Below are 16,822 nucleotides of genomic sequence, written 5' to 3'. Positions count from 1 at the left end.
GTGCATAGTGTTCGCCCGTGCCTTCGCCTTGTTAATTTCTTGCAATACCTTTGCGCACCATACATGGCCTCCCTGCATTTGGCCTGCATAACTCGCTGCTCATTTCGGAAATAGTGCCACTAAATGAAAATATGTCTCTTGCACAACTGATGTTATCGGTAAATGACGTGTTCCTTTCAGAACAGAATTTATACATTCGGCCAGGTTTGAGGTCATGTGACCATATCGTAAGCAAAAGACACGTCTTCTCAAAATTATTTTTTCAGATACTACTGTAGCAAAAGAGCGTTCACGTGGGAGCTTCTTTCATTACTTTTGCTGACAATGCATCCTGCTTGAAGCGTTTTTGACACTATTTGCGCAGACACGTCTTCTCAAATTTATTTTTCAGAGACTACTGTAGCAAAAGAGCGTCCACGTAGAAGCTTTTTTAGATTAACAAATAATTTAATTAAGTTATCGTAAACCCCAAACCTTAATTTATTTGATTTTTTTTTCTTAAATACCCTAAAACCCTAATATCTTAATCTAATTTTTTTAAAAATTTATAATTAATTTACTCAAGTAACCCTAAACCCTAATTTATTTAATTTTTTTCTTAAAAATCATAAACACTAAACCATAATCCAATTTTTTAAAATTAGTAATTAATTTAATTAACAAACACTAAACCTTAATTTATTTAATTTTTTTCCTTAAAACCCTAAAATTTAAAAACCCAAAATTCTCAAAACCCTAACCCTAATTGCAAAAAACCCTAATAAAAACATGGGGAAAACGCTTCCTCAAGGAAGCGCTTTGCCTACGTAGACAGAAAGCGCACCCTCAAGGAAGCGTTTTCTGTCCACGTACGCAAAGCGCTTCCTTGAGGAAGCGTTTTCCTGCTTTTTCCCCTGACAACGAGCTGACGTGGACGCGTTTTGTAAAAACTGGCCCATTCCAGTTAATAATTTTTGACCTGGCCCATTTCGGTAAATTTAAAAAAACGGGGCTTTTATTGGTAATTTGCCCCATTTTATCATGTCAATCTCCACAATAATATCAAGGGCAAACTACCTATTTAGTCATCCGAATTTACTCAAGTTTCTATTTTGGTCACTCATTTCAAAATTTTGTTATTTTAGTCACTTTTATTAGATAAGTTATCAATTTTAGTCACTTTACCATTAAAATGGGTTTCATTACCAAACAAAATGTTGATATGGCCTGGTATAATAACAAAAGTAGCCTTCAATATTTACCCATTTTGTTAATTTAATCTTTCTTTTGAAAAAAAATTTAACCCTTAATATTTACCCATTATCCAAAATTTGTAGTGATTCTTAAATTTAAGAAAATATAAATTAAAATTAAAAATTAAAAAAAATTATTAAAGTTTATAAAATATATAAAATACTCAAAAAATTATATATTTAAAATTTGTTAAAATTTAATATATTTTCACAACTTCCTTTTCTCAAAGGCCACACTTTTCCTTTCAACTTTCTCAATCAGCGCTATATTTCTTCCTCATTCTCTCAAATATTTCCTATGCTTATCATTTTAAGCTTATATAAGTTTGAATTTAACTTTCCATTGTAAAAATGGATTATGTTTAATTTAAGTTTTTATAGTAAAATTGGATTATTTATTCAAATCAAAATAATAACAGAGAGGATTTATGAAAGACAATTAATTGATAATGATGTTAAAGACGAAATCAAATTTCATTACAGATCACTTAAAACAAATTCATACTAAGCATTTGTTAAAATGAATGACAAAAATTTGATTTTCCAACCAATTAATATAATAATAACACTATCTTCTTTAACCTGAAATCTAAAATCATCTCATCCCCCACAATCTTTCCACTATTATTTCTTGTTTTTACTTCCTATATTTTCGCTCTGATGGTTCCCTCCACTCGTTGCCTATGGCCCCGTTCTTTAATCTGGTTGAAAAGCATTTTTACACCCAAAAAGTGTTGATTTTATTTTATTACAAAATTAAAATAAATTATCATTTTTTAATCATTCACAAGTTATCATATTTATTTATTTTTATCTAAAACCATCCAAAATAATATAAAATATTAGATTAATAAGACTAAAATTTAAAAAATTAATAATATTTTAAAAATAAGTATTTAATTTTATCAAATAATAAAATTATATTCAGTACTTACATTTACTAATTGACTAAACAAATTTTTAATATAAATTCAGCACTTATAAAATTTAGTATTAAAAATTTAACACTTAAATTTCCAGTTTATCAAACACACCCGAATTTTATAAGGATTAAATTTTTCTTAAAAATATTTGGTAAATTAATAAATATAAGTATAGAATACAATTATGTTATTTGATAAAAATAAATATTAATTTTTAAAAGACTATTTCTTTTTAATTTTAATCTATCAATATAATATTTTATATAATTTTTCTCTAATTTTAGATGAAAGATAAATATGTAATTTAAATATCTCATTTATTTTTAATTAAAAATTCAACTTAATATTTTTTAAATTATATGATAACCACCTACCTATTTATCTTATTCAATATTTTTTATTAAAAAATTTATATAAATATAAAATTTAAAATCATTATCAAATACATTTAAAATGTTAAATGTTTTAAATAAAATAATTGTGGGGATTGTGAATTAAAAAAATAAGAGAACAGGGCAGGACTGAAGATTAGTTGTTGAGGGATATTCCTGGAGAGGTTCATTTTGTTGTCTTTAATGTGTACAATTAAAGTGATGTTTCTATTGATGAGATTATGGATTCGATTGATGTATTTAATCGAATATCTAATTTATGTTTTTAGTCTTCACTAAAACAACTTCACATGAGAATCTTAAAATCATTTTAATCCTACTTTTTGTTTCTACAAAATCAATCAAATTTCATCATGTTACCAACACCAATATCAACTCAACTCTTTTGTGGGATATAAACATTTCTAATTTATTATTGTCTACTCTAATGAAATTAATTTATTTTTTTGTCATTTCTGTTTTCTTTTATTTCGGTTTGTTCTTTAATCCCATCATATTTATGGTTTCCATATCTTTCCCTTAATTTCCATCAAATTTAGCAAACGGGTAAGGGTTATCTTAGAGTTCAAGGCCTAATAAATCATTCAGTTCAATTCTCCCTTGCGTGCCTCCAACTAAAACCCAACCACTCATGATTAGGAGTTGTCCATTTCAAATACCTGCAAGACGATCAAATAAAATCATTTTAAAACACCATTAAAAAAATACTAATGAAAAAAAAAAAAAGAGAGAGACGAAACGGATGAACGAGACGAGTCAACAGAGAAAAAGAAGAAACGGAACAAACTGCTTAAATGGAAAATGGAGAAACGGTAAACGGAAAACGTCAACAGAAATGGATCACGGAAAAGAAAACAACTGCGCTGGAATGGAATGGAATGGTGTTTGGTTATCAAACCAATTGAGGGAGATGATAAACCAGTCAAAATTGAGAACTGGCCTGGGCTTTTGAGATTAGAGTTACAGTCTGGTTAGATTGAATTAGATTAGATTTTAAGGGAATTTAGGGTTCTTTTTCTGTCCAAAAGCTCCTCAAATTTACCATTGCCTGCAAATATATGTATTTACACCAACAAACTATATGATAATTTGTTCCTCGGATTTTACGGTTTCGGTCACCCGGAGTACACTAAAAATCATATCCGTCCCGAATCCTTCGTCCAGATCTCCAACCTCTACGCCGAAATCTGACTGCAACGCTACCATCCGGCGTTACTCCGAAGCTCGATCCCCTATCACCGGAAAATCTTGGAGACTTAACCAAAAAGCATTAGAAGATTACACATACCGCAAAAGGAATCTTCATAAATCCTCCGCTTTAGACATCACGGAAAGCCGGCTCGGCCTCGGCTGGAACGCTGCTCGGCGACGCTGCTGGTGAGAGGAAGGCCTAATCAAAGCCGACAAAGCTCTCTTAACCAGATCTCCTTCGACTCCACCAATCCTCACCAGCGAGTTTGTCATCGCAGATCTACGCGCGTTGAGCCGATTGCTTGGTGCGTAACTCGACACCGCGTTCGAATTATTGAAACCTTTATGAAGACTGCAACGGAAGGATCCCGGATGCGTCGTTGGGGAACACATACAAGTCCGCTTCTGCTGTCGCTTCTCTAAATTCTGCACCGCATCGGTGTTTCTACGGATGGTGGCTATCGAACGGTTCGGCGAGATCGGGCGGTTATCCAGCGAGAAACGCACAGATGGCGCCGATGAAGAGTGGTTGTACATATTGACACGTGGCGGAGAGATAGATCTGTGTTGATTAAAGAAAGTTGAAGAGCGTGAAGAAAAGCTTGAACTCGAAAAGGCAAAAGCAGAGGAAGAGGAAGAAGATGAAGACTGAGAAGCGTAGTGAGAACAGAAGCGGCCGGATGGGGAGAGGGATCGGAGAACCGGACCGCTCGTTCGTCTAGAAGATGTCGCCATTTTTTAAGGGGTTTGCAGAAGGGAGAGGAAGCGTGCAAAAAAAGAAATGAGAACTTTTTTTATTATTTCTAAAAAGCCGTGTTTGGCTGTTTAGTTGGGCAAACCTAGCTTTACTCGAGCTATGTATTTATAGGGTGAGGGGGCTTGGAAATTTCGCGAGATTTTCGAAAGTAGGGATTTTAGTTCTTCGGTTTTGCAGTTGTACCCATGAACTTTCAGTTATTTATTTTTTGATGCCGCTTTCATTTGTTATTCTCTGCTGCTGTAGACGTCGTTGTTTTTTTTATATATAAAATTTAAAATTATCCATAATTTTTCTTAATTAAAAAAATATCTAAAAACTTTAAGAAAATTAAATGAATATGCATTAGCCAAGAAATACCTAATATAAATAAATCACATGTATTTTTTAAATATTTTATTTTATTTTAATTCTCATGTGACGTTGTGCTTTGTCATAATTGATTTTGTATAACGATATATTATTTGCAATTAAAATTATAAATATAACTTTTAAATTTTAAGAAAACGTAAATTATGCTTTAAATCCTTATAATTTTTTGTGCATTCGAAATTTAAACTCCTACTTGTATTTTTTAAAATTTAATCTATTTATTTTTAAATTTAATTGTTAATACTATTAAAATTTTTTAATAAATTTAAATCTATTAAAATATTTTTTCTTTTATATAATTATTAAATGAAATTTTTTGATTTCATAATACCACTCTAAATAATTTAATAAAAAAATTTAAGTGTTAAAATTTTTGTTTCTTTTAGAAATATATTGATTAGCATTTACATGGTTTTTTTCTTTGTTAGGGTATGACCATAAAATCATACAACGGTTAGAAGAAAAGAAAAAAAAGCTGACTCAACAGCGAAAAAGGGAAAGCGATAGAATTCTTAAAAGTTTGAAATTTAAACTAGTCTACGTTTATCTTACGAAACATATATACATATTTTTAACTTTTATGTTTTTTTATTAAGAAAAATGGAAATTGATTTACAGATTAATAAATAATATTTTTTTTATTTTGTAAACTAATTTACTATTTTAAAAAGCTTAAATTATTTTTTGAAAAAAAATTCACTCATAAATAATTTTACTTTTATATAAAATTTGATTTTCAATTAAATTTACTATTATTATATTATTAATCATTTTTATCTTTATTTTTTAAAAATATTAATATCAAATATTATAACATTGAATATTATTAAACAAACATATTTAATTAATTTTATTTATTTATATAATAAATATTATTAAATATTTTATTTTATTTTATTTTAATCATAAATTTTAACAATAATTTCGAAATATTGTTAATATAGTATTGAAACATATTTATATTAAAATTATAATAATAAATATATATTAAAATTTATAAATATTTTATAGTATAAAATATGAATATTTAATTATACAAATATGATAATTTTTTTAAACCATGTTTTGTTTCATTTATCTATTCTAACTTTAATGTGCCGCTATCCACTATCATAATATAGTATATATAATTTAAATTAAATTTTAATTAGTCATTATTTATTAATGAGTTTTTATATATTATTAATTATTATAAAATAAATTTTGATTGTCTGAAAGAAATGTTATTATAATATTTTGTATCAAATATATTTATGATGTGTTTATTTTAATCAGAATAACTTTTAGAAAAATGATTTCAAAAAATTTTGACAAACATAAAATATTTAACACAAAATCATTCAACCACTAGAAAATATCACTATTTCCTAAAAATTAATATATTTTGCAGCCGACTTCTTTTTCTTTTTCATTATCTAGGGATGACAGCATGTTGAATATCTACATGTTTGGATTATCCAAATCTAAATCTGTAGTTAAAAATTCAAATCCATAAATTATCTAAGGATTGATACAAATTTGAATTTGAATTTGAATTTGAATTAAACATCATAATTCGCCAGACATTTGAGTATGCTAAAAATGTAAAATTAACATTTTCAATCATCTATTGGATATTTAAATCTACAAAAATCTAAATTTGCTAAATAATACAATATTGAGTAAAGGATGAACACTTTAATCAGTTTCTAACTAAATTTTTGATTAACTCATAACATCAACTTAATTAAAAAATAAACTTGTGCGTGAAAAGAATTTATGTAAACTATATATTTTTAAAAAGATTGTATAAAAATTAAATAAAGTGTTGAAATGATAAAAATTAAAGGTTTGGAAACCATAATGTTTTAGGCTCAAATCTCATCATTTATGAGTTTTATTTTATTTTATTTTATATATATATATAATGCTCATAATAATATAATTTATTTTGTAAAAGAATATTTCTTAGTTGTGTCCCAATATTTAATTGATAACCAATTCGACTAGTAACACCATCTCAATTATAAGTTTAATATATAAAAGTTTTATGTATTATTTAAAATTATATAAAAACCAAACACGACTTTAGTTAAAATGATAAATTTGAATTAGTGGAAACTTCGATGTTTTGGTTCCAAATATCATCATATTAATTTATTTTAGATTTAATATAAAAAATTTAAAATACTCTTAAAATAATATTTAAATATTAAACTTTTAGTAATTTTACAATTAAAGGAGTGTTTGTTAAAGTATAAATTTAAGTGTTGAAAAAATAAATATTGAATTTTTACTGTTAAAATTTATAAGTATTGAATTTATGTTAGAAAATTATTTAATAAATTAATAAATATAAATATCGAATATAATTATACTCTTTTATCAAAATAAATAGTGTTGTATTAAAGATAAATATAATAATTTGAATATCTAATTTCTTTATAAAAAATAATTTATTTAAATCTTCAATAAAATGAAATCAAGTTAATATTTTTTACTAAAAGTTAAAGTAATTATTAAATATTAAAATTTTTCTTTTTCTTTTTCTTTTTAATGATTTATAAAACTTTTAAAAAAAATAATAATTGCTAAAAGACGACAGGTTGGCGGGATCAGTTAATGCCGGTTATTTGTTAAAGCTGACAGCTATTGGAACAATGAAAAGCTTTTCTGCTTTGCTACCACGTATGTGTCCAGCTTTTATGATTTCACTGACCCGCTCTTTTTAAAATCCAATTTAAAAAATTAAAATTCGATGTAAACAATAATTTTAATTTTAGAATTAAAAAATAAAGCTTATATGATATTATTCTTTACCATTTCTTGGCCCCTTCCGGGTCTTTGCAATCCTGCTTTGCCTGCCTTCATTCATAAGCGACTTCATCTCCATATTGATGGCTGCACATGACATGGGGTTTCATCATTCATGCTCTTCTTCTCATTTTCTTTTATTTATTTTTAAACAATTAAGAAGAAAAACACACTTAAGATAAGAAAAGACTGCAAGTGAGTTTAAGCTTATTTTGTCCTTACATACTCTAAAACTGAAATTACATTATCGTATAAATATTGATACTCGTTATAACAGTTTTAGAAGAATTAATTTTTTTAACCCTCTTTAACAGATTTTCATTTATAACAATAATATCGAGAAATCTGAAGTATGTTATTTATTAAATTAGTTCTCTATAACATCTAATGGTTTAAACGTTTAAATAAAATTATAGTTATTTCATATAAGTAAGTCTATTAATTATCATTTATTAATTGATAATGATTTTAATTAAAATGATTAACTTTCTTGTGAAAAGAAATTAAAGATATCAATTCAATAAACTATTAAATTCTCTAATTAAATATTCATTATGAATTTGGAATATTATAAACTTATAAATTGATTACTTGAATTTAGTAACTCATGATAAATTAATTAATTTAAATTGATAACTCATTGATTAATTGAACTTGTTAGATTTATAAACTTTATAATTAATCATATAAAAGAATGTACAAGAAATAGGGGAGTTAATCGCCACAAAGGCAAGCGTAAGTGTCTTTGCTGATGTCGTTAGTTCCTTTATGCGTTTTCAAATGAAGAATTTGTTCCTTCCGTTTCTATTTTTAGAGTTTTGAACTTGAATAATAGAGAGAGACAAATGGTGGATAAAGACATCCAACAGGAGAGTCAAAACATAATTAAAAAATTTTAGGCTTTCATGCACTTTTTGCCCATGGAAGAAACGTTTCTCCATTAAAATTTTCTTACAATGGTTTTGTCTGCTTTTATGGCACGATTATGTCTACTTATGTCTGCTTCTATAGCAGGGTAGTTTGAATTTCTGTTTAGTTTTTTCAGTTTTCCAAGCATTTAGGAGAAAGAAGGTAACGTCGTGGTTCGACGATTTGTTGAGTGGTTATAGTGGTGGCTTTGGCGGCTCTATCCATAGAAGGTGGGGAAGTTGACGAGTGGCATATCAATTTCAGCAAAGGGGAGGAGGAAATCGAGTTAGGGGCAAGTATGTGAGAGGTAGCGTCAGACGACAAAAGGATGGGTTACAGGAAAAGCCTTGTTGTTAAGCGCCATGGTGGGTCTAGTGGACTTCAAATCACCAAAGATGTTTCCACTAGATTGAAGAGTGGACACGGATTGGATGCTTTCGTCTTGGAGTGAAACGAGGGCAGATTGGGGGCGAACAGATGGTGGTGGATCTTGCTGAAGTTGGGGTCTCTCATCATTCATTTGTCACAAGAGATGTGTGGTATTAAGAGAGCTCTATATGTATCAATGTGAAAATGTCAGTTTGCTCGAGGGGCAACTCAAACAACAGCAAGATGCGCACAGATCCTCCCTTTGACATGATTCTATTCAGCGAAGGGGACCCTGGTCGTTATCTTCTTGTAGAAGACAAACGATGAAAAGTGTCCCCGAAGGTGATGTGGTGGATAGGTCAGGCCTAAGGGTGATGATGGCAAGAGACAGAGGATTGGAATGGATCCCAACGGATAGGGTGCTTACCATCGGCTTGTTTACTGTCGGATGCTTCTACCACCGTCTGTAGCTAGCAACGGATGTGACAAAGGTGAATTTGGGAGCTTTTGAGTTTCTTGATATTTTGGTTTTTGGGTGAGGAAAGCTCAAGTGCGGTTAGAATCTATGCTTTTCTTTTGATGTTTTCTTTTTAAGTCCTAGTGTTTGTATTTTATTTGGTTGTTTTTTATTTTTATTTCCATTTGTTAAACATTATCGCATCAATTTAATCAAGATGTCCTGCTTTTGTTTAAAAAAAAAGAAGGCAACAATACATACACCTACTCTACATTCTACGTTTATTAATTTTGCTGATTTGATTCTCATTTTTTTTAAACATAATTCTCACTCTTATTATTGGTCAAAAATTCACGATACAAATTTTATGGTAAACTTACAATAATTATCTTTCTATAATAATATATTAGTATAAATGTATAACAACCACAATTTTTTATAGCATTCCAATTGATCTCTACATAACATTATCGTTATAAATTGAAATTGGAAATTACTTGCGAATCACTCAAGTCCTCAAACACATATTTTTATGTTTGACTTCAACACCAATCACGGCATAATTATATTAATTTTTATGTAGTTTAAATGAATGATTTGACTTTGAGACTCTTCCTATATTTCATAGCTTTTTATATGAAAGTAATTATAATTAGTGTTTGGAATAATACCTGTGAGGTGAGATTCAACAAATATCACTTCAAATTTTTCCTTGCACATTATTAACTTTTCTAGTTACAATAATAACCTTATGTTCAAGTATTTTCTAACACAATCCTACAAAATAAATAAGTAATTAATTAAAATATTTATAATTACATAACTGAAATTATATAATTATATTGTTATTCGCCATCCTTTATTTCTTAATTTTCTTTTAAACTCTTCTTAACCACAAACTACTTGGTTTTAAGTAGATTTGGTCATGGGTCGAGTTGATATAAAATTTAGTCTCGATTTTTAAGTTAAGGTCCAACTCAAAAAAATTTGTCCAAGCCCGACTCAAATTAAAAATGCTAAATCTAGGTCCAACCCGCCCGTATTAATTTTTTATATAAAAACAAAATTTAAAAATATAATACATTAAATGCACTAAAAACAATAAAATAAATATTTTTCAACAAATTAAAAATTCATTAAAAATCTTTATACTTAAATAACACTAAAATAATTATAACTTAACAAGCAAGTGGCTCTAATATAACAACAAAATTAACAATAAAACAAGAATTATATAATATCTAAATAATAACAATAAAATAACGAAATGATAGCTAAATAGTAACAGAAAAGGAAGTTTAGGTTGGTTTGCACTAAACCAAAAAAATCCTACTTGAGGCTCGATTCGTCCAGAAAATGAGCATTATCTTTTGTCCAATCCTATTTTTCGAGCCTATATTTTAACCTAAACTGTCTCACTTTTCAAATGGGCCTTCAAGTTTGGACGAGTGATTCAACCCATTATCAAATCTAGCTTTGAGTAACCATCCTTATTATTATTATATGCAGAATTCAAAGAATAAAGGTAGGACCTAAATGAAAATTAATTATTATACACAAGAAATAAAATAATTTATTAACAATTGGAGATTGCCATATCTTTCTTTCTTTAAAAAAAGAATCATATATTTTTCTTGGTTGCACTAAACCAAGACCAAATCTTCCAACCCACACCTTATAAGCTACAATTATTGGAAAGCACTAACAAAATGATTTCAAATGGTTTACTCTCATTCTTTACCATTTCGGTAGGAAACATATAATTTATATAAATAATAATATCAACAATATTTGATGTATTATCGTGCATAAATTTTATATATAATTAATAAATAATAATATCATAATCATTATTAAATTAAATAAAAAATAAAAAAATTGTTAATAAATACTAATAAATTTATTTAAACATAATTATTATAAATAAATGTTATTAACTCTCGAATTTAGGATCTTGAGTTTAAGGTTTTACGATCTAGCGTCTCGAGTCTCGAGTCTAGTGCTTAAGGTCTATGGTCTTATGTATAGAGTCTAGGGTCTCGAGTTTTAGCATTTATTTGTAACTAATTATTATTAGTATTTATCTATAAATCCTACATTATTTTTTTTAATTTAATGATGATGTGTCATGTTATTGTTCACTGATGATGGATGAAACTTATATACCTACATTATATCAAATATTCTCTCATAACAATATAATGTTTTTTCTTTTAGGAGTAATTTATTAAACATTTTCCTCGATAAATGCCTACCCATTATTTCAGGTTTTAGCTTATAATCTCTTTATTATAATACAAAAAATATATTTGAATAACTATAACTGTATTTAATCATTCTAAAACAGAATCCAAATGATAACTAAAATATCTCTAGACTTAGATCAAAATAAATATGTACAAGGTCTATACATGATTGGACATAAGTAAAATTAAATATGGATAAAAAACCACACATGGTTTACAAAAAATGATACTCGAATATGAAATCTTAAAATTCACATGGTTTTAACATCGTCACTAAGCCAACAACATTATTTTGAGATTAATTGATTTTCTTTTTTTTTCCTTTCTTCCTTTATTTATTTACTTTTATGTTTTAATTTTTTTCCATTACAACCTTTTAAATAATGGTGATTAGTTAATTTTACATAAATATAATTTAATAAATTCTTCTCAAAATTAATTTATAATTAAAATAAATATAAATTTAAAATATTTAATTTTAATTGAAGTGAAATATATTTTTTAATAAAAAATTAATATATATAATTTTATAATACTTCAATATATAACTAAAAATTCATTATTTTTAATTAAAACATGAGAAATATATAGATTAAATAAATAAAAATACATATATAAATAATAACAAGGGATAATTATATTTTTATTTAAAATTTGTTTAATAAATAGATCCCAATGAAATTTATAAAATCTTGCCCCGTAGTTAAATTATAAAATTTCCCTTTTAGTCCCTTTTAAAAATTAAAAGTAGAGTTTTAATCTTTTTTAGCTTTGGTCAAATGAAGAAAATTATATTTTTGGCCTCTCCAAGGAATTGATTAATCAATTTAGACCATTATAACACAAAATCCTTTAGCTTTTACCTCTATTTTCTTAAAAAAAAAATTATCTCCATCTCTTAATATGAAATTTCTAATTTAGTCCCTACTTCAAACCATAAGAATGTAAGTGTGTTTTATATTAAACCTCAAAAAGGTAATTGACTTTTTCCCATATATATTAGTTGGGCAATCAAAGCTACTTGAGTGAAGCAGAAGGGAAAGCGAAAAGGCAGAAGTGATGTCGAAGAAAGGTCCAGCATGTTATTTTTAATGTTAAAGGGACAATAATTAAGCATAGGTTCTCTGTATGTTAATGGAAGCCTTGTCTCCCTCTTACAATGACTCATCATATTTCATTATTAATCTTTGCTTCCCATGCTATAACCTTCATTAATCCCAACATGCACAAAAAAGTTAAATGACACTTAAGCTTAGTTTGGACGGAAAGTACGCGTTTATTTCTGGTGAGATTAATTATTGTAACAATGTGATTGGATACTGTATGAGTGAAATTAAAACCAGCGGTGGGGTATATGTTTGAATTCAAACGCAGCTATAGAGATGAGGTGAGAATAAGAAATGACTATTAAAGATATTAGATTAGAAATGATATATAATAAAATATCAAAATGTTTTACAAATTATATTTAAATCAAATACTAAAATATAAATTAAATTGTATTTATGCTAAATTTATAAATAAAAATTATTTTTATTGAAAATTAAATTATATTAAATAATGACATATTAAATTTATGTTATGTGTATCAAATAAAATAAATAATAAAGGAAGAATTAGAGGGGTAAAATAATAATTACCATTGTTTTTTGGACTTCCTAATCAGTCCACTGGAGCTTTTAACTCCAACGAATATTTTGGGTTATAGTGAGATGAGAAATGCTCACTGGTGTGCTGCTAAACACCTCAACTGGAACTGTGTTTAAGGTCTGTTTGTTTAATTGAAAATGGCTTCTGAAAAATAATTTCTGAAAAATGATTTACTTTTTTGAAAAAGTTAATATTTTGTGATGTTTGAATGACTTTATATAAAATGTTTTCTATTGTTTGACAAGTTTCTTAAAATATTTCATAAAAATTGTTTTCAATGAAACAAACATACATTTGAGATTTTATTATCTTTTTATTGTTTAATTGACTTTATTTTATATCTATAAAATTATATTTTACATTTTTTTTGCATATATTAAAAATATTTTTTTAAATTCAAGTTCATTACAACGTCATTTTTTAGTTACATGACTACCAGATGAGTATTTTTTATTTAAAAATGTGACATCAATAAAATTGATAAAAAAAATTAACAATGTTAACAATTAGACTTGATTTTTAAATCTGAAAAATAAAGGGACTAAATCTTTGAAAATAAAAGTACAAAGATTAAATTACAAATTTGTGAAGATTGCATATTTTAACCTTTATACTACAAAACATTTATTATTAATATATTTATAATTGTAATAAATATTTATTATTAAAATATTAATATTGAATATTTTTAACAATATGTGAAGAATATTATTTAAAATTATTATTTTTAAAATTTATTATGAAAATAAAATTGAAATATTAAATAATTTATCAAAATAATAAGTTATATTAATTATATTAATAATTTATTATATGACTAAATATAAATAATTAAATATGTATGTTTAATAATATTAAAAAATATAATATTTTTATTAATATTTTAAATATTTTTAAAAATAAAAATAAAAATTATTATCAATATAATAATATTAAGCTTGATTTAAATATAAAAATTACCCATAAAGGAGTTCTTTTTCGAAAAATGATTTACATTTTTCAAAAGAATAAGTCATTTGCAGGAAAAATGACATTTTTTCAGTTGATCTGTAAATTATTTTCCATTGACAAAGTTATTTTCTGTGAAACAAACATAAGAAAATATAGAAAAAAATTCATAAAATCTTTTACATATAAACAAAAGAATTCTCAAATCAAAATGTTTCTCTTTAAATCACACCATAGTAGAGCTCTCAGGAGATCCAAAGGGACCTCTAGTCTACCAGCTAGCTACTTTTATTTTTTACTTTATCAGTAGAAAATGCTATGCTTCATGTAATAATATTATTAAAATTTTAAATATAATATAAAAATGCAATTATATAAATTTTAAGAAAATAAATCTAAAGTTTAAATTGAATTAGTATGATAAATTAAACAAATTATGAAATGATTCAAACAGGACGTTAGAAAATATTATCGAAAATAACATGAATATGCCAATAATATAAATATATATATATATATTGCTGCAAATCACAAATAGGGAAAGGGAAATGACGATTATTGATAAAATTAATAAATTATTAGTGAATAAATTTTATATAATGCAAATACGACATGAATACAATTTTTTCTATAAATTAAACACAAACATATGTCGACGGTATATGTGTTTAAATATTAATTTTTATATTTAAAAAATTCTAATCAATATTATTTAATGAAATAATTTGTTTAAATTTGGTCTTATTTGATTATAAAATTAATATATTAGAACATAATAATTTGAATATTAAACTTAAATTGTTTCAACATTAAATCATTGTGTTGAACTTGAATCATTTAAAATAGCACGAACCCAAAATATATTTGTTTATAGAATTAATTAAAAGTATAAACCATCTATAATATTATAACTAAACATCCTAATCAACCTAAATATTATATTTAAATTCAATTTATTCTAAATTTTATAATATTATGCCCAAAATAACCCTTCAACTAGGGTTTATAGCATGCCAAAACTTGATGAATTCAATTTTCAATTTGGCTAAGTGTAGATGAAAAATTTCGGACCAATTATAAAGTATCACATGTCAAGCCGAAATTATCACGTGTTAAAATCATAACATCACATACTGTATGTAAGGACCAAGGCTGTCTGGCATTGAAGACTCAGTGCCTTGATCATTCAACTGTTTAAACATCTAATTAGTCAAGACCTTGGGACAACCTGTGTGAGATGTTGGCATTTTTACTTGGGCCTTCACAAGTGTTTTCTTCATAAAAAACAAGTCTTAGAACATGTTTTATTTCTTCCCAAACAATGGTGGTCGAATTTGGATGAATGAAGGAACTATGAGATCGACATGTCTTATCTTGTAAGGCTTGTCTTTATCCTTATTTGTTAAGCTATTTGTTTGATGATTTATCTATTGATTTTACTTGGTTTAAAAAGCTTTATTTTGGGACAATTATTGGAGATAATTCAAGAAGATATATTCAAATTATAATTGAGAGTTTTACTCTATCAAGACTACTTGGAGAAGATGTTGAATTTAGCCTATAAATAGGTTGTTGTGCCGAACATTTGGGTGTGCCTTTGGCTGATTATTTGTGTATCTTTTACTTTGTATTTTTGCGTTCTTGTGTTAGGCTTTTATTGGAGAGTTTATATTTGATGTAAGTGAGGTTTTTGGGATGAGTGATTTGTAACAATTGGTATCAGAGCGAGTTTCAAGAGTTATTTGAAGGTGATCCTGTGTTCAATTTGCAACTGTGGAATCCATGAAGGAAGGTAGTTTGATTGCTTGACTCTTGTTACTACTTGGTTTAGAAATTTATGCATATTAGAATGCTCGTATGAGAGCATTCATCATGTCTAGTAATGAAGCTACTTGGGAAGCTATTGAAGAAAGGTGGACTCAGCCCATTATGATTACTATTGATGACACCGCACATCCCAAATATAAAAGCAATACACTACTAAAAAAAGAAATGTTGCTCATGAAAACTCACAAGCTTTAAATGCTATATTCAATAGAGTTGACATGGAATAATTTAAGATGATTTTGACTTGTGAGTCAATAAAAAAAGCATGGTTTATTTTGCAGAATCAACATGAAGGGAATGTTGCAGTTAGAATGTCTAAATTACAAATCTTGACCACTAGGTTTGAAAATAAATGAATGAAGATGAAACTATTTCAAATTTTTATACTAGATTATGTGACATGTCTAATGAGACATTTTGTCTTGGGGAGTGGTTTTTTTAGGTGAAGTTGGTGAGAAAAGTTCTAAGGTCACTTCTAAAACATTTTCCTATCAAAGAAACAACAATAGAAGAAGCCAAGGATATCACCACTCTCAGATTGAATGAGCTGATAGGTTCTCTTAGAACTTTTGAGCTAAATATAGAACAAGGAATGTGTGATAAATTGAGACCTAAAAAGAACATTACCTTCAATGTTCAACCTATTGTTCATACATGAAAGCATACTGAATAAGCCATTGATGAGATCAAGAAGAAATTAGCCTTGCTTACAAAAAGGATGAAGAGATCCTTTGAGAAGGGAACAAGAACATGTTC

General features: G+C 26.7%; 1 protein-coding gene across 1 annotated transcript; it reads right to left on the bottom strand.

Moving 5' to 3' along the window:
• Window positions 1–3,313: 3,313 nt before the first annotated feature.
• On the bottom strand, window positions 3,314–4,750 carry LOC107901355 (uncharacterized). The gene has a single exon (XM_016827314.2). It carries the CDS (start codon window positions 4,471–4,473, stop codon window positions 3,850–3,852), a length of 624 nt encoding a protein of 207 aa, XP_016682803.1. The 5' UTR covers window positions 4,474–4,750; the 3' UTR covers window positions 3,314–3,849.
• Between the last annotated feature and the right edge of the window lie 12,072 nt (window positions 4,751–16,822).

This window comes from Gossypium hirsutum, chromosome A06 (assembly GCF_007990345.1).
Source record: "Gossypium hirsutum isolate 1008001.06 chromosome A06, Gossypium_hirsutum_v2.1, whole genome shotgun sequence".
In the NCBI taxonomy this organism is placed as follows: Eukaryota; Viridiplantae; Streptophyta; class Magnoliopsida; order Malvales; family Malvaceae; genus Gossypium; species Gossypium hirsutum.
Note: the sequence above shows the minus strand (reverse complement) of the source record. Positions and strands in the feature narration are given on the sequence as shown.

Coding starts and splice junctions, on each gene's coding strand:
- LOC107901355 (XM_016827314.2), bottom strand. CDS start 4,473: ATGGCGACATCTTCTAGACGAACGAGCGGTCCGGTTCTCCGATCCCTC.